The sequence below is a fragment of the Hyperoodon ampullatus genome, assembly GCF_949752795.1.
Source record: "Hyperoodon ampullatus genome assembly, chromosome: 6".
Taxonomy (NCBI): Eukaryota; Metazoa; Chordata; class Mammalia; order Artiodactyla; family Ziphiidae; genus Hyperoodon; species Hyperoodon ampullatus.
Genome location: NC_136919.1, coordinates 76,140,678 through 76,159,861, shown reverse-complemented (window position 1 = coordinate 76,159,861; position 19,184 = coordinate 76,140,678). Strand labels below are relative to the sequence as shown.

Genomic DNA, 19,184 nt, shown 5'->3' with positions numbered 1-19,184 from the left:
GCTGGAGTCTGGCTTCTCTGCTTCTCTCAGCGGACTGTCCTGATCTGTTCTTTATGATTTCTTTCCTTCTGCTAATTTTTTTTTTTTTTCGTTCTTCTTTCTCTAATTGCTTTAGGTGTAAGGTTAGGTTGTTTGAGATTATTCTTGTTTCCTGAGGTAGGATTGTATTGCTATAAACTTCTCCCTTAGAACTGATTTTTCTGCATCCCATAGGTTTTGGGTCGTCGTGTTTTTATTGTCATTTGTTTCTAGGTATTTTTTATTTCTTCTTTGATTTCTTCAGTGATCTCTTGGTTATTTAGTAGTGCATTGTTTAGGCTCCATGTGTTTGTATTTTTTACAGTTTTTTTCCTGTAATTGATATCTACTCTCATAGCACTGTGGTCAGTAAAGATACCTGATATGATTTCAATTTTCTTAAATTTACCAAGGCTTGATTTGGAACCAAGGAATGATCTACCCTGGAGAATGTTCCATGAGCACTTGAGAAGAAAGTGTATTCTGTTGTTTTTGGATGGAATGTCCTATAGATATCAATTAAGTCCATCTTGTTTAATGTGTCATTTAAAGCTTGTGTTTCCTTATTTATTTTCATTTTGGTTGATCTGTCCACTGGTGAAAGTGAGGTGTCAAAGTCCCCTACTATGATTGCGTTACTGTCGATTTCCCCTTTAATGGCTGTGAGGATTTGCCTTGTGTATTGAGGTGCTCCTACATTGGATGCGTACATATTTACAACTGTTATATCTTCTTCTTGGATTGATTCTTTGATCATTATGTAGTGTCCTTCTTCGTCTCTTGTAATAGTCTTTATTTTAAAGTCCATTTTGTCTGATATGAGAATTGTTACTCCAGCTTTCTTTTGATTTCCGTTTGCATGGAATATCTTTTTCCATCCCCTCACTTTCAGTCTGTATGTGTCCCTAGGTCTGAAGTGGGTCTCTTGTAGACAGCATATATATGGGTCTTGTTTTTGTATCCATTCAGCCAGTCTTTGTCTTTTGGTTGGAGCATTTAATCCATTTACATTTAAGGTAATTCTCGATATGTATGTTCCTATTACCATTTTCTTAATTGTTTTGGGTTTGTTATTGTAGGTCTTTTCCTTCTCTGTGTTTCCTGCCTAGGGAAGTTCCTTTAGCATTTGTTGTAAAGCTGGGTTGGTGGTGCTGAAATCTCTTAGCTTTTTCTTGTCTGTAAAGGTTTTAATTTTTCCATCGAATCTGAATGAGATCCGTGCTGGGTAGAGTAATCTTGTTGTAGGTTTTTCCCTTTCACCATTTTAAATATGTCCTGCCACTCCCTTCTGGCTTGCAGAATTACTGCTGAAATTTCAGCTGTTAACCTTATGGGGATTCCCTTGTATGTTATTTGTTGCTCTTCCCTTGCTGCTTTTAATATTTTTTCTTTGTATTTAATTTTTAATAGTTTGATTAATATATGCCTTGGCATGTTTCTCCTTGGATTTATCATGTATGGGACTCTCTGTGCTTCCGGGACTTGATTGACTATTTCCTTTCCCATATTAGGGAAGTTTTCAAGTATAATCTCTTCAAATATTTTCTCAGACCCTTTCTGTCTTCTTTTTCTGGGACCCCTATAATTTGAATGTTGGTGGGTTTACTGTTGTCCTAGAGGTCTCTGAGACTCTCCTCAATTCTTTTCATTCTTTTTTCTTTACTCTGCTCTGCATTAGTTATTTCCACTCTTTTATCTTCCAGGTCACTTATCTGTTCTTCTGCCTCAGTTATGCTGCTATTGACTCTTTTTAGAGAATTTTTGATTTCATTTATTGTGTTGTTCATCAGTGTTTGTTTGCTCTTTAGTTCTTCTAGGCCCTTGTTAAACATTTCTTGTATTTTCTCCATTCTAAATCCAAGATTTTGGATCATCTTTACTAACATTACTCTGAATTCTTTTTCAGGTAGACTACCTATTTCCTCTTCATTGGTTTGGTCTGCTGGGTTTTTACTTTCCTCCTTCATATGCTGCCTATTTCTCTGTCTTCTCATTTTGCTTAACTTACTGTGTTTGGTGTCTCCTTTTTGCAGGCTGCAGGTTCGTAGTTCCCGTTGTTTTTGGTGTCTGCCCCCGGTGGCTAAGGTTGGTTCAGTGGGTTGTGTAGGCTTCCTGGTGGAGGGGACTGATGCCTGTGTTCTGGCAGATGAGGCTGGATCTTGTCTTTCTGGTGGGCAGGACTGCATCCAGTGGTGTGTTTTGGGGGGCTGTGACCTTATTATGATTTTAGGCAGCCTTTCTGCTAATGGTTGGGGTTGTGTTCCTGTCTTGCTAGTTGTTTGGCATGGGGTGTCCAGCACCGGAGATTGCTGGTCATTGAGTGGAGCTGGGTCTTAGCTTTGAGACAGAGATCTCTGGGAGAGCTCTTGCCGATTGAGATTACACGGGGCTTGGGGTCTCTGGTGGTCCAATGTCCTGAACTCGGCTCTCCCACCTCAGAGCCTCAGTCTTGACACCTCGCCTAAGCACCAAGATCCTTACATATAGATGGGTTAAATTCTCCAATCTAAAGGCACAGGGTGGCCGGCCTTCTGTGCTCTGCTCGGTCCTCCAGCTGGGCAATGTTCTCTGGGCCTGGTCGATATGGAGAGGCTCCTTTGGATCCAGGTCCACCTGCATGCCTTAGCACCTAGAAGAGGCAGCCAACGCCCCCCTCCTCCCTTATCCCCGCCGCAACTTGTCAGGATCCTGGACCGTCCCTTCTTTGTATATCTTTGATATTAACACCTTATCATGTATACCACTTCTGAATATCTCTTCTCATTCATTTTTCATTTTATTGATAGTTTCTTTCATTGTGCAAAAGTGTTTTTGTTTGATGTAGTCCTGTTTGTTTATTTCTGCTTTTGTTTCCCTTGCCTGGAAGCAATTTTGTGTGTGGGAAAGATCTGAAATAGGGGATTTAATTTTTTTCCGAAATGGGTAACCATTTGTTGAACAGTCTGTCCTCTCTCAATTGTGTTTAAGTCCCTCCTATATCATACAATAAAATGTCAAATATTTCTGGACTCTTTATTTGAATCCATTAATCTTTCTGTCTAGAACTGTACTAATGCTACATCTTTAATATTACTATAGATTTACATATTTTTGGTGTATGTTACGGCAGGCCCACCATTTTTCTTTTTTCCTGAAAATGTTTTGCCATTCCTTGTCCAAAAGTTTGTCAACTTTTGCCTTCCACTGTTTGTTTTTTAAAATGCTCTTAAAATAATATTTCTTTTCACTTTCAAATGAGCCAGCTTTGTCAAGTTCAGGGAAAAAAATCCTGTTGGAATTTTTGATTGGAATTTGACTGGATTTATAAGTTGGTATGGGGGGAATTAAAATGTTTACAATTCTGAGCTCAAGAATGATGCACATTTCTTCATTATTTCAGAAGTTTGTTTATGTCCTTGAATAACATTTTGTAGTTTCCTTCATATTGGTCTTGTTCATTTGTTTTTATAGACGTAAGTATTTGAGTTCTTATTACAAGAATTCTTTTTGGATTGTTGTTCATATGTTATATCTGCTTTCCCAATCAGAATTATAGTATGTCTTCATTTATGTATTTTTTTCTCTAATAATAATCATTATAAATTATTGCCATCATGAATGGGATTCTTTTTTCCCCCTTATACCCTCCAACTTTATATGATCTACATAATGGAATATGATAGATTTTGTAGATTTATCATATATCCCCAAAATCTACTGGATTCTCATTACCTCTAGAAACTACTGGCTTATTTTCTTGAAATTTTGCTCATTTTCAATTGTATAATTTGCAGAGAACAGTATTTATACTTTTCTTTTTTTTTTGTACTCAAAGTTATTGATAGAAATTTTAGCAAATATGTCAGAAAGGACAATTGATGGAGGGCATCCTTACTTTTTCTATTACTTCCAGTGAAAGAGCTTTTGTTCTTCTCCATTAGACATTATGTGAACTCTTGGAGACTGATAAATGTATAATATGTATATGTTCATTTATTTACTTATTATGTTAAAAACTTCCATGCCAATTTTAAGAATTGAGAGAAGATACTGAACTTTGAGTGCCTTAATTTCTCCTCAATCTCTATATGGACAACCACATAATGTTCACATTTCTTCTTCTTAGTGGGATGAATTCTATTGTTTGTTATACTAGCTTACATGATTGGGATAAAATTACTTGTTCAGCTAAATTTTAAATTTTTATTTAATTTTAATTAATTTAAATTTAATAGCCATATATGGCTAATGGCTACGATATTGGACAATGTAGTTTTATAATAAGAGACTACTCTACCTAAGCTTAGAAGTATAGAAGTTTAAGATTTACTCACTTAGCAGATTAGTAAAGAGTGCTGTCAGTTTGACTGCCATTTTAAATTATTTAAAAATCTGTATATGACTAGAATACATTTGAAAAGAGATATACCAAATATTAGTAATATGTATTTCTGAGAAAATAAATATAGTTGGTTGCATTTTTTTTTTCTTTTCTGTATTTTCTATTTTCTCTGACATAAGTAGATAATTTGTGCTAAAAAATATTTCCCAGTGTTGTTCAGGATCAAAACCTTTTAAAATCTGTATATGCTGCCCACTAATATTTTTGTTTAGATTTTTGATTCCTATATTTATATGTGGGACTAATTTATAGCATTTAATTGTTGTCTTATCTGATGTTGGAACTAAATAATATTTTTACATACTAAGTGGCATATCTCATCAATTTTGTTTTGAAACAAAGATGACAGTTATCACCTCTCATAGCAAATGAATGGCAGAACTGGGGCTTCTGAAATCCAAACTTCTTCCTGTAGCCATTCTAATCACAAAAAATTAATAACTGCTATGAAAGTACAAAGAAACCAGCGGTATGAAAATGACAAAACTACTGAGGAAAAGTGTTTATTTCTTAAAAATCTGGTCTAAATGTCTAGCAAATCCACCTGGGCTAGGTTATTGTTTCTTTGTCTCTAAAACATTACATGGAAGGCGATTACCACGTTATATTTAACCGATGAAATCCTCAATTCTGAAGTGTAATGGCTAAGAATAGCTAATATGGAATGTATGCCAGTACATGGTGCAGGGGTTAAAGATGCAGCCTCTGGAACCCTACTGCTTGTATTCAAGCTCCACTTCTACAGCCCACTAGCTAAATAACCCTTGGCAAGTGATTCCATTTATCTTTGTCTCAACTACTTCATCTATAAAATGGCAATGACTGAAGTATCTAAGATGCTGTGAGAATTAAATGAGTTACTGTATGCAAAGCACTTACAGCTGTGTTTTAACACAGGGTTTAGCCCTCAATGAATGTTAACTACTCATATAAGTGCTATGTACTGCGGCAAAGAGCTCTGCAATGCATTGGTTCCTTTATCTTACATCCTAGATCCTTTCTTTATTACGACAACCATGGAAGATAGGTGTTTCCCAGCCTTCAAAGACTGAGGAGACTGAGGCTCAGAGCTTACCTTATTCACGTAGTTAGCTGATGGCTGAGTGGGATGTAAGCCCGGGACTGAGTCAGTCAACAGCTATGCTCTACTACTCAGTTCTACTTACTTTTAAAAATCTATTCAATGAATGTCATAGTATACTCTAAATGCAAAATAAAGCTCACCAAAGAGAAGGAAACATGCCAAAGAGCCACTGAAAAAAACGTATAAAAGAAAACTGTGGAGGAAAGTAATTAAACCTTAAGTCGAAGCTTTAAGTATGTGCAGTTACTTACCATGTAATAGCCTGGCAGGAGCTTCTGAAGGAACTCTGCTTCTTTATGCTGAACTGTTTTGATGATAAATTCATCATCACTGGTCACAAAAAACAAGGATCCACTGGCTCCAGGGTTAGACAGCTCTATTAGAGGTTCACTGCATATGGAATACTACAAGAGCAAATAAATAAATAGTAAAAATACATTTAATGTGTATGATGCATACAAGGAAGAAATATCACAGTGTTACATATCTTGGCCATGTTAAAATAGGAAGCCCTCTCCAAGAGCTTTAAAAGGAGACTCCACGTATGCTAAGAAGGCTCTTTTGAGATTTCTAAACATTTACTTGATCCATTTACCTTAATAATTCTACAATGGGAAACAACATGCCCTCCTCCACTCCCAGTATGACAGAATCACAATCACCATATTTGTCCAATGAGACAACTCCAACAGTGGTATTGACCAAGGTGCTTTGTTTCCAACAAGTACCCATAGAATAACAACAGAAGGTGTGATCCACACTGTGTATTTGTCACTTGACACCAACACCTATTCTCTTCTCATTATTTACTCTCCCAAGGGAGGTCATCCACTCATGGTTTCAACAAGGAAATGACTCTAACCTCTGAATCTCCAGCTCAGATCTCTCTCTAGGGATCCAGACCTGTATGCCTAACTTTTCAATAGACATTTCTATTTCGTTATACCAGAAACACTGCACATGTAACAAGTTCAAAAGCAAGTTCATCTCAGGCCTGTGGTTAGCCCTTGTGGTGACTCTGTAGTAATTAGAAAGAGGGAACTCTTTTTCCTGGCAGATGCAGCTCTGGACCAGATACAGGTTGGTGAATAGATGAAGGAATGGATTCTGGTCTTCATTCCTTCACCTTAGCCAGGTGTTCTTGGGCAGTGCACACCCTGTACAACTATACATGGTGACTCTAGATCATCTGCCTCCTCTCCCATCCTCCATCTTCTCCCCTTTTCCTCTATCTTAGATAATGGAAGCATCATTATCTTGATGCATCATTATCTTTATTTTGCTCCCCAAACCAGAAACTTGGGCATCCTCTTTGATGCCTCACATTTCTTCACATTCCATATCCAGACTATTGATAATATCTGCCCCCTTCATGGCATCTCTTTTTCCAATACCCGAAGTTCAGTGGTTTCATCGTTTCATGCCTTGATTACTAAGGCAAGCTCCACCTGTTCTCAACTATCCATTCTTGACCCCCCTGTGCATTCTCCACCAGGAGACTAGAGATCTTTCTGAATTGCATAGCCTTCCACGCCTTCACACCTTTCAACATGTAAACATGGGTTCCACTGGTTACAAAGAAGAGAATACCCAATACCAAGAGAATACCCAAGTTTCTTAAGAGAGCATTTGAATCCATAAATGATGGAGTCCTGTCTCCAGCCTTCTCTCTCATCACTTCTCTCCTCAAACTCTACCTGTAAACACAGAGAACTATTTCTCGTTTTCTTAAGTGTGCCACATACTCTTGGCTTTTGCATTTTCCTCTATCGGAAACAACCTCCATGCTACCTTTACCTGGTTGACTACCACTGAATAAAACTTATTCTAAAAAACCCCCTTATTTTCTTGAGAATAGAAACTAGACTAGCATTATATTATAACAGAGTATTTTTGGTAGAATGAGTATGCCCTTATATGCTTCACATACCAGTTTTAACATATACTCGGCTTGCTGATTCTTCATGAAAACCCTCAGGATGATTTGGTTAATTTCATATATGATTCTAGTTGTATGCCAGAAATGCATCATTCACGTGTTCATTCAACATTTAAAAAGTATCTACTGAGCATCTGTCTGTACTGTCCCAGGCACTCAGGAAGCTTATATTCTAGGAGGAGGAAACAGTCAACAAACAAGTAAATAACTTATACATCAGAATGTGCCAAGTGCTGTTGAGAAAAAGGAAGCATGGAAAGGGGGGCAGGGAGTACCAGCAATGATGAGGACTGGGTGGTCACTAAAAGCATTACTGGGAAGGTGGCATTTGAGGAGAGGCCTGGGGATATTTGGGGAAAGGGTACTCCAGGCAGAGGGAAGGGCAAATGCTAAGGTCTTGAGACCTGAAGAGTTCAAGGCACAGCAAGGAGGCCATGGCTGAAGCAGAGGGAGCAGGGAGGAGAGCTGAAAGGGAAGAAGCCAGAAGGGTTGGGCAGACCCAACACATAGGGAGCCATAGGCCATGGTATGGACTTTGGCCCTTTCTCTAGGGGAGCTGAAAGCCACTGCAGCACCTGGAGCAGAGGACCGTTCCATCTGCTGTGCTGAGAGCCCACAGTAGGTGGACAAAAGGAAGACAAAGTGAGGAGGTTGTTACAGTGACTTTGGCCTTCAGTGTCTGCTGGACAGCGCTTGCCCTGGAAAACTCTCCCTGGTTCTGTGAGTCCAGATCAACTGCTTCCTGGCACTGAATGTTCTCATCACACAAGTTACCACAAAATACATTAATTGCCTATTTAGTTATTCCAAGTTCCCATGAGATTGTAAAACTCTATGAGGGCAGAAACTCTGACTATCTTATACTCTGATACAGTTCAGGACCTGTGCCTTGTACACAGAAGGAACTCAATAAATTTTTGTCAAATAAATGACTGAAATTTACCAACAACTGAAGGGCTGTCTCACCAAGAAGTGTCCCAAACCAGCAGAACGGTCAATTTTGGGTTAATGAGCTTAGTGTTTATTAGCTAATAAATCCCCATTATTGACTAGAGAAACATTAGGGGCAGAGAAAAAGGTAAGGAAGCTATGGTGTGAGATCAGACGAGCCCTGGTGCGAGGCAAAAGCAGGGGTTTAAGGAACTGTACTTTGAGGATGGAGGCATCTGAAAACACCAGGACTGAACATCCTCCAAAGCATTTTATCTGGGTTTGTGAATATTTAAGTCCTCATCACAGAAAAATCTGAGAGGAAGTGAGGAACAAAAGGAAGGAGGGAGGAGAAGAAACAGAGAAACTGGGAGAAGAATGATTAAAAGGAAGTTTCTAGATGTTACCTTTTAAATTAACCTGCTTTGGCAGCACTGTGGGTAAGGGAAACAAAATTCACCAGGAAAAGAATGAAGCAAGTGTTTGCTGCCTTCCTAAGCGTCACTGGCAACTTCCATCTGCTACCTCCTTCTTTTTCCTCTAGCCTTGCTTCCTGAAGCTCTATTGCTAAGCAGCAATGCAGCCTAAGCCCTTATGAACCACTTGAGGATAAGAGAGGAAAACAAAAATAGTCATCATACTGCACACAGGATGCCATAAAAGCCAAGAAGAAGCAGAGGGCACCTTCCCTGCTGTGTGCAGAGTCCACGTGGAAGGAAAGGCCTGGGACTTGGAATCGACTGATGTTTCTAAAATCATGACTCTGTCTGTAGCCAGTTCTGTGACCTTGAGTGAGGAACTTAGCATCTTGGAGTCTTAGGAACCTCATCTCTAAAATAAAGATGGTAATATCTACCTAACAGCAGCTCAAAGTTTTAAAAACGAATGCTTTTGAAACCCCTGGCAGAGTGACCACTTAGTCATTGCTGTTGTCATTTTTCATTACATGATCATACACACAGCTGGAGAGCCAGCAGTGCCCTAGGATGTACTGAGGGTTTCAGCCTAAGTCCCACGACAAGAGGGCTACCCAAAGGTACACTAAGATATTCTTGGTGAAGCAAGAAAAGAGATGGGCCAGGGGTGACAAGATAAGTTAGGGGTTTGGGATTAATATATACACACTACTATACGTAAAACAGATAAACAAGAAGAACCTACTGTATAGCACAGGGAACTCTACTCAATATCTTGCAATGCCTATAACACACACACACACACGCACACATATAACTGAATCACTTTGCTGTATACTTGAAACTAACATGACATTGTGAATTAACTATAATTCAACTAGAAAATAAATTAATTTAAAAAAAGAAAGAAAAAAGCTGGGTCTTCTGTATAATCATGAATTTGAGACCCTGGAAAATAAAGGTGTGGATCCCATTCTCATAAAAAGTGAAGGCAGACCCCAGACTCTCTTTAGGATTCTGATTTTTTGTTCCATGGGGTTTGAATTTCTGGCACAGAACCTTCTTATGGATAGGAGCAAATGTTGTGAAAGTACAAAAACAGCAAAGGATGCAGAAATTAGGGGCTGCAAATAGAGAAATTAGGGGGTGATCCAGGAAGAGCTGTCTAGGGAAAACCGGATTCAGACGTGAACATCTGCTTCCAATTAAAGACTCAAATTCTTCTACAAGCAGTAACACAATCTGGAGGCTATTTCATTGGTTACTTAATTGCCAAAAACTCCTTCATTATGTAATTTATAAATGAATATGAATGAGGAAATCAGTTGTTTTGGCCTATTTTAATAACCATTTTGGGGTCACTCCTAGCACAGCATCAGTCTGCAAAAAACTAGCATTATGATGCTGAATACCTGGGACTTTTACCATTATCACCTCTAATTCTATAGTTTTCCACCCTGCAACTTGGTTACCATGTTCTCTGCTAAGCAATCTTCTCTGAAATGTTGCCTTTTCAGAGCAAATATAGAGGAGCTATAGGAACATTTTAATTAGCCATGATCAACAAGCCCGTGTGCACGCCTGGGTTGATGCACCTTCCCAGCCCTCTCATCTGCGCAAGCTGTTCCAATGTGTTCCTTCCCTGCCTTGTATTTCCTGCAGGGCCTCCCTAAGCACCCACTGGAAAGAATGCAAAGTACAACCCGGCTGGGCCCTGCCAAGGCAAATTAACGTTGTAAACTTGCACAGTGAGGTGGAGATCATTTTTCCTGCCATTTCTTACCCTCGACGGTGTCAACTATTCACCCCGCTCTCTTTCTTATGGGTGTTGGTGAGCCTGAAAAATATCATATGAATCACCCTGGATTTGGGAATACCCAGGCACCTGGTAAAGAAGGAAATGAACCAAAGGCCTGTTGCCCAAGCAGAAATGGGAAGAAAATGCTCTGGGGTCCCTTGGCTTTCCCCTGGGAGGCATTTATTTAGGAACAAATAAGGACTAAGGAGCATTTGCATTGCTGTGCGGTGCACGTGGACATACCTTCACCGCACTGTCTTATATCCAAATTATGCACGTTTCAACATGAATTTGTAATTAGCATGCACATGGTGAGTTTTAATGGTACTGAGAATGTAATCAGAGTTATTCAGGCTGAAATCCAGATGCAACAGCATAAGACTAAGTAGAAATACAAACATATCACAGAGATCCAATATCAAATCTACCAATGGTTACCAATCCCTACATAAAGTTACCCTCTCCTTTCCTCTCCCATTTAGATCAGTATATCTTCACAAACTTGGGTTTAGATAACCCCAGTTTCATAGATGCCAGAATGCATTTGTGATCTGCACCGTATCCTTTTTTTTTCTTCACACAGTTTTTCAGGGGACGTTTTATTTCATTTTTCTGTGATTTTTGGGCTTAACTCTTTGAAAATGTGCTTTGTTAGGGGTCTTTTACCTCTTTGGCTGTATTCTTCAGAATGGATAACCACAGTTCATAGTTTGATGGCTAGGGAGTGGTCACCTTGAGACCACATCTAATAAGAGGTCTGCGACTTAGTGGTTGGGAAGCATGAGGCCAACTGGTGGAGGGCAAGAGCACCAGGGAAGGAGGTGAGACCACTGTTCTGGCCTGGGCTCTGCCTCCACTCCCCAACGTGGGTAACCTTGGGCACCTCCCTTCACCAGATCCAGATTCCTCATCTACAATGAAGAGTTGGGTTAAAAAGTCTCTGAGGGCTTCCCTGGTGGCGCAGTGGTTGGAAATCTGCCTGCCAATGCAGGGGACATGGGTTCGAGTCCTGGTCCGGGGGGATCCCACATGCCACAGAGCAGCTGGGCCCCTGTGCCACAACTACTGAGCCTGCGCTCTGGGGCCCGCGAGCCATAACTACTGAAGCCTAGGAGTCTGGAGCCCATGCTCTGCAGTGGAGAGGCCACTGTTGTGAGAAGCCCGCGCACCACAACGAAGAGTGGCCCCCGCTCGCTGCAACTGGAGAGGGCCCATGCACAGCAGCAAAGACCCAATGCAGCCAAAAATAAATAAATAAATTTATTAAAAAAAAAAAGTCTCTTGAGTTTCCACCTGACTCTCTGAAGCATGTTGTGTCGGCAAAAGACCCCTTCCTCATCTACCACACTCCAGATGACTGGGTGGGCTCCTCAGATGTAGTAGTTTAGAGTGAGCTTCCAGAAGCTCCAAGACCAGTAAGGTGAGCTGCCTTGGTCCTGGGCTGTGGGTGGCCCCAGCCATTGGGGACCAGGCGGCCATGTTTAGCTACAGATCCACTGCCCTTGTTCTGTTTCTTGCAGGTCCCGGAGATGGGTCCGGTTACTAAATTGTGTGTACAATTAATAAGGGAGGTGAAAAATGCAATCAAACAAAAGCACACTTATCTGTCCCATCCCATCTTTTTTTCCCCCCTAACTTTTCATTATGGAAAATTTCAAACATACACAAAAGTAAAGAGAACTAATTAACATTATGTGTGAATTGATACACGTGTCTATCTTCTGACTTCAACAGCTATCAACTCAGGGCCCACCTTATTTCCTTTAAACCCTCAACCATTGCCCTGGCTGTTGCTCTCAGATTCTTTTGAAGCAAATCACAGACATCATATCATTTCTTCCACAGATATTTCAGTACATGTCTCTAAAAGACAAGGATTCCTCTTTTAAAACACGACCATGGGCTTCCCTGGTGGCGCAGTGGTTGAGAGTCTGCCTGCCGATGCAGGGGACACGGGTTCGTGCCCTGGTCCGGGAGGATCCCACATGCCATGGAGCGGCTGGGCCCGTGAGCCATGGCCGCTGAGCCTGCGCGTCCGGAGCCTGTGCTCCGCAACGGGAGAGGCCACAACAGGGAGAGGCCCGCGTACCGCAAAAAAAAAAACAAACCACAACCGCAATACCATCATCCCACCAAAAAACCCCAAAAACTTCAACATAATCAAATATCTAGTCAGTCTTGACATTTCACCAATTTCCTATAATTAAAAAAACAAAAACAAAAAAAATCACAAAACATACAACTGGTTATTTGAATTAACTAGCCCTGTCTTTTTAATCTTCCTGATCAAAACCTTCCCCTCCTGCTATACTGGACCACTCAAAGTCCTTCTAAATATTTAATGCACTTGCATCTCTGGCTGACAGTACTAACACTGCTCCCCACCCTTATACCCTGTCCCAACATCTTTCCCTTTTTCCCACCTACTCCCTTGCAATTTTTAAGTCACAGTTAAACTACGCCATGCCCATAAGAAGCCCCCCTAATCATCAATCCAACAGAGAGAGACCTCTCCCTCCTTTGAAATCCTGGAGTATTTATTGTTTTGCTTCCGTCTTTTTATTTACTGCCTGGTAGAATTAGTTGTTTTCCCACATAAATCATCATTCCAATTGGATTCTAAGTTCTCTGAGTGTCATGACTTATAATTTTTTGAATCTCTCCATAATTATTAGCAAAGTATATTAGTTACAGTTGGCATTCAAAGTACCCAGTGATCAATTAACCACCTCTTGCCAGGTACACAAAGGAGGACTTTTGCTTTGAGTGGCCATCAGCTTGGTCTCCCCTGCTCCTTTGTAAATACTCTGACCTCATTATGAAGGTAACTTTTCCAGCTTAAAGGCTCATTAGAAACTGTATAAGCTGTGTGAGTTGTTGCTCAGAAAAAGGCCTTCCCCAAGGAGAGAAATCTTGTGAGAAAGACTGAGTAAAAGAATGGGCTTCCCAGCCTGCAGGTCAGTGGCCATAGGAACACTAAAGGAAGACCTACTCAAGGTAGGCAGCCATCTCATCACACTGATTGAATCTGTGTTAGGAAATGCAAGTCTAGTGGCATCTCCTTGGCTGGCAGAAGCTCAAGGTAAGTCAGAAGAGAATCCATTAAGTGGTAACATATGGCAGAAGATGAGCTATCAATCTTGTTTTCAATAACACAATATCAAGACCCCACTGGGTTCTCCAAACATGTTTCGTGAATGACAGTGACCCTCAGTAATTACAGAATGGCCAGAAACTAAAGGATCTTCTCTAAGGTACACCCCACCCCCCAATCCTGCAAATGTGTGTGTTTGTGTTGTACTTGAGTGGTTGCGAGGGCAGGGTTGGTAATGCTGGGTAGAGACACCTAGTCTCTCCATCAAAGGGGTGTGGTGAGGCAGAGGTCAACATAGCCATTCTGACAGGTGTGAGGTGATAGCTCATGGTGGTTTTGATTTGCATCTCTCTGATGATTAGTGATACTGAGCATCTTTTCATGTGCCTGTTGGCCATCCGTATGTCTTTTTTGGAAAAATGTCTATTCAGATCCTCTGCCCGTTTTTTAATTGGGTTGTTTATTTATTCATTTTTGATGTTGAGTTGTATGAGTGCACATTTAAGGGCAGCAGGGTACCCAAGGACTTTCTACTCAGTTCTCAGGCTCTGTGAAGACTTATGAATGTGCCTTGAGGAACCAGTATTCTCTCATTCATCAGGCAGAAGTCATGTTATTTTCTTAGGGCCCAGCTAAATTCGTGGGTTTTCATCAGCCCAGAACAGAATCAGCTCTGAATTTAATCATTTATACCTTACCCAAATTACAAGATACAGTTTAAATACTCTCTGTTAACAAGTAACACATGTTGCTGTACTTCCTCTGCAAAGGATTATTCTAGGATCTGGCTCAAGTCTTATTAAGATCGTTCAGAATGGGATGAACAATAACTATTTGATGGTATCCTTCCTAAAGCTTCTTGAAAACCAATTTTCAAGAGCCCCAGGGTGTTAACAGTGATCAAATTATGAGATAAACCATTTTTTCTCTTGAAACAGAAAGAACGCTCCTGGCTTCTTGAACAGGAATAAGGTAAAACTCTGAGGTCACATCAGACATTCTCACAATAAGGCGGCTGTGTTTGTACCCACTGTGTGCAAGGAGGCAGACAGGGAGAAGAGACAGGCCTAAGGATAATACATGTTCTGGTACCAAACAAAAACACCTCTAGAAAGAGCTGGCATGAAGAGCTGTTGAGAACAAAACTATCCAGCTGCTTTAAAATCATATTCAAATTGTAAGTCAAGGTGAAAATGGCTGTGGGCCAAGGCAGGTTTGAGACGAATGGTATAAATAAGTCAATTAAGATAGGAAGGCTTTCATACAGAATCCAATCAGCAAAATTCACAGGAGTCTTTATAACTAATTATAATATATCTGTTAGAATAATTATTTGAAGTAGCAACCGATACCCTGCTTATTTAAATATCAATTACCATAGCACATTTTGTAGCTATCAGGTAAAAGCTGCAGAGTCAAACTACATTTCCTGAAGCTAAATTTATAATCCTTATGAAACTTGAAACTTTTACTATGCTCCAGAGCTTTGTAAAATAAGAGACACAAGCCACTTGTCACTGTTGCTATGAGAAAAATGTTGACGTCACACATTTCTGGAGAAGGAAGGAAAATGATAGGTTCTTACCAAGTAATCATCAGGCTTGATACCAAAAAGTTCTCTGAAATATCGGAATGCTAGTGGAGCATATGTCTTAAATCTGAAGTCTGGGTAGTGATGTGCTGGGGTCAGATTGCTCCCTTCACTGCAGTTAAAATGTTAAAAAGAAAAAAAAAAGAAAGAGAGAGAGAGAAGGAACATCAGCAAAGACAATTTTGACTTCAAATTCTAGCTCTATTAGTCCTGTGCCAATTTCCCTTCTAGGAAAACATCGCTTGATACTGGGTCTCTCTAAGCTCATGTCACAAAGGCCAGTGGACATCAGGTAAAAACAGATGCTAACGCAGCAAGGGCCACTCCACGCAGGCATCCCTTTTCAATCACAGTGTGTCTTTAACCTGAAAATTCATCATCCCCCTCTGCCTCCTTCCTGGGAAAATCTCTCCATTTTCCCCAATGAAACCACTGTTGTAATGCTTTAGGTATAAGATCCAGGGCTTAGTGTTTGGAGCAATGTCAAAAATGCATTTTTTTGGCCATGAATTTTGAATGTTGGATAAACATTTTAAACTAGGAATAAGTAAAATAATTTAGAAAATATCTCACCAACAGAGAGAACCATCACAGTGGAAATAGATGGGTCCTGAATCTGAACTCTTTCTTACATCCGTAGTTACAGGGAAAAGACCTTAGATATTTTAGGGATTTTAAAACCTTATTTCCATTCCCATATATATCATTATCTTTTTTTCCCTCTTCTGGGTTCACCTTTGAAAATTTTTGTGCAAAAGTTATGATATATAAAAGGTATAAAGAAATCAGTGAATACTCATGAACCTAAAATGCTGCTTAAGAATGTTATTCATATAGTTGAATTGTCTTCTGTACTTTTTACTGATCATATACCCTTCCTTCTCCTCAGAGGCATCCACTACCCTGAATTTTGATGTTTATGATGTTTATCATTCATTTTATTCTTTGACTACATATATTTCACATGACATCAGAAAAGTCACCTAATCCTTCATTGTAAGAAATTAGAACAATGTAGTAGAATAATATACTTTTATGTAGAGATTCAGGATCTCTTTTTACCATATTCTAGGTGGGACACTGAAGGCTGATTCTCATGGATGTTAAACAAATCAACTGTGCAAATAAAAAGGCTTTTAGCATACAACAAGCACTTGGAATCTATTATAATTTAAGTTTGCTGAGGTCAGTCAGAATTTTGTATCAGCACCTAACACATGGTAGACTATAAGTATTTTTTGAGTGAAAAAATGAGTTTTCAAGATAATGCTAATTCAGTAAAGTTGATTCTTAGGTGAAGCTTAGGTTCAAAAGTCAACGTATAAAGTCAAAATCACCATAGTCAAAGATCATCCTTGATCTGTTCAATGTATCCAGTGCGGCCAGGTTTTCCCCTGCATGGTTACAGATGACTGTTCCTTTTGGTGAGTTCCAGAGGAAGTAGTTGGCTAGTGTTGTTAGGGGCCATCCTCTTATAATAAATCTTATCTGGAAAGGCCAGGACTGCACTCAGGCAGCAGCAAGGCACACACAGGAGGGGAGTGACACAGGAACGAAGGCTGCCTGGGAGAAGAGCTCATGTATGGAACAGCCCCCATATCACCTGCTCACTTAAATGGCTATTGTTGCCCTAAGTAAGTACAGCTGAATATTCATAATGCTTGTATGACACCCAGGTATGGTATTCAAACATTTCCTCATTCCATATTTTGGGATTTATGAAGAGACATGCACTCCGTTACAGCTCTTATGGGATTGCCAAAAGGAATGATTTTGGAACTTATATGAATATAACTTGAAAACATGCGCTATGTAGACATAGGAGGTAAAAGCAGAGGTTCAAAATGACCTCTGACATCCTTCTTCACTGTTGCAAGCAAGTAAAAATAATCACAAGGCCTTGGGTTCTGAAGCAGGCTATTTTCAGTGGGTTAAGAGTGTTGCCAATTTTTTAATTTGTTCCACTCTGTTTTCTCCTTTCAATCTCATGCAAAGCAATTCATTCCATTACAGCAGATCACCTTCAACATTCAAGAGTAAAATAAAATACCCATTCCACTTACATGGAATTATTCTTTAAAGGGTTTATTTCCATGCAGTCGGGGGGCCAAGATTTTATTAGAGAGGATACAGTATTTCTTTTTTTTTTTTAAGGAGATGTTGGGGGTTGGAGTTTATTAATTAATTTACTTATTTTTGCTGTGTTGCGTCTTCGTTTCTGTGCGAGGGCTTTCTCTAGTTGTGGCAAGTGGGGGCCACTCTATCACGGTGCACGGGCCTCTCACTATCGCGGCCTCTCTTGTTGTGGAGCACAGGCTCCAGACGCGCAGGCTCAGTAGTTGTGGCTCACGGGCCTAGGTGCTCCGCAGCATGTGGGATCTTCCCAGACCAGGGCTCGAACCCGTGTCCCCTGCATTAGCAGGAAGATTCTCAACCACTGCGCCACCAGGGAAGCCCCTGAGGATACAGTATTTTTTATTAGCATTTTCATTTTTGGTTACTCTGAGCTTCTTGAGTTGTTCACCTTTCCCTGAAGCAAGTATTAATTACAATAGTTTTCCTTGGATTCACATCGCCCTAAGTACTGTGGTTTATTCAGCAATGGTGTAAAAAGGATAGTGCTAGGTTTCCTTGGCAATGAGACAGTAGACACATGCGCGCATGCACACACACACACACACACAGAGAACATCTCTGGTTAGAGAAAGGGAACATTCGTTTCTTTAGGTATCCACCCTGACACAGCTCGTATTAAAAGCCACCGCATCACTAAAAATGAGAAAAAAACCCCACCGAACCTAGCTAGCTTTGGGCCACATTAAGATACAGAGAATGGTATGGGTCAACTGTGAGGCAGGCTTGCCTGTATGGGGTCATCAATAAATTGTATTTGTATAAATGGAGATGATGAAAAGGGGGCAGGGATAATACTTAACACAGGCATTATAGAAAGTGGCAATTTCTTCACAGCATAATTAACAATATATTAATAATTAACTGCTGAGGTTACACAATCTTGAACCTCTCCATTTGCCTGAATGGAGAGGAACATTCCCTAATAGTGGATAATAAAACATCACCATTTTTTTTCTCTTAGTAGATTTTAGCTTATGAATTCTGCTTTCCTTTGACAAACATTAAGACTTTGCATTCTGTTAAATCATACTGGATACCCTGTATGGGAGTTAACATGCTCCTAACTCCCTGTGGTCCAGGGAGACCTGCGTTCCAGTTCCACCTCTGCCATTTACAAGCTGTGCTCTCTGAGGCCTGGTACTGAGCCTCTAGAAATAACATGGCAAAGTGGATGGAAACGTGAAAGGCCATGCACCTGGCAAGTGGGGAGCCCTCAGTGCGTCTGGATGATTAAGGCTGTGTGGTGATGGGAGACAGCCCAGGGTTGGACACGTCACGTGAAGAATGAAGTGACTAACTGGCTTAAAAAAAAAAAAAAAAGGAAAAATGAAAGTGACAAAATGAAAAAATGTTTGCAACTCGTATCACAAAGTGCTAACCTCCCAATACAAAGAGCTCGAAAATACAGCAAAGAAAAAGACTGAAAAGTTATATATGTAAAAAACATAGCCAAGGGTATAATCAGGCACTTCACAGAAATGGAAGTATAAATGACTTATGCATATAAAAAGATGTTCAACCTAATTTATAATAGAATAAATGCAAATGAACGGTCAGCGAGATATCATTTTCTCTCTCAGATGGGTAAAAATTTTAAACTTTGATAGAGCTCAAGGGAGACTGGTACCCTGAGACACTATTAGTGGGAAAGTAAATTGATACTATTCCTTTGGAGGACATTTTCACAACTCCTGTCAAAATGACAAATGTACATAACTCTTGATTCGGCAAATGCATGGCTATAATTTACAGTACAGATAAACTACTGTTTGTACAAAATGACATGTTTGTACCTGG

General features: G+C 40.1%; 1 protein-coding gene across 1 annotated transcript in view; it reads right to left on the bottom strand.

The window, feature by feature from the left end:
• The window catches only part of PIP5K1B (phosphatidylinositol-4-phosphate 5-kinase type 1 beta), a gene marked incomplete at both ends in the record, with an annotated part of 190,551 nt that overhangs the window by 116,723 nt on the left and 54,644 nt on the right, over positions 1–19,184 (bottom strand). The window contains 2 exons of the mRNA XM_079706716.1: positions 5,735–5,887; positions 15,246–15,363. Coding sequence (XP_079562842.1) covers positions 5,735–5,887; positions 15,246–15,363 — 271 coding nt within the window. The remainder of the gene's footprint in view (positions 1–5,734; positions 5,888–15,245; positions 15,364–19,184) is intronic.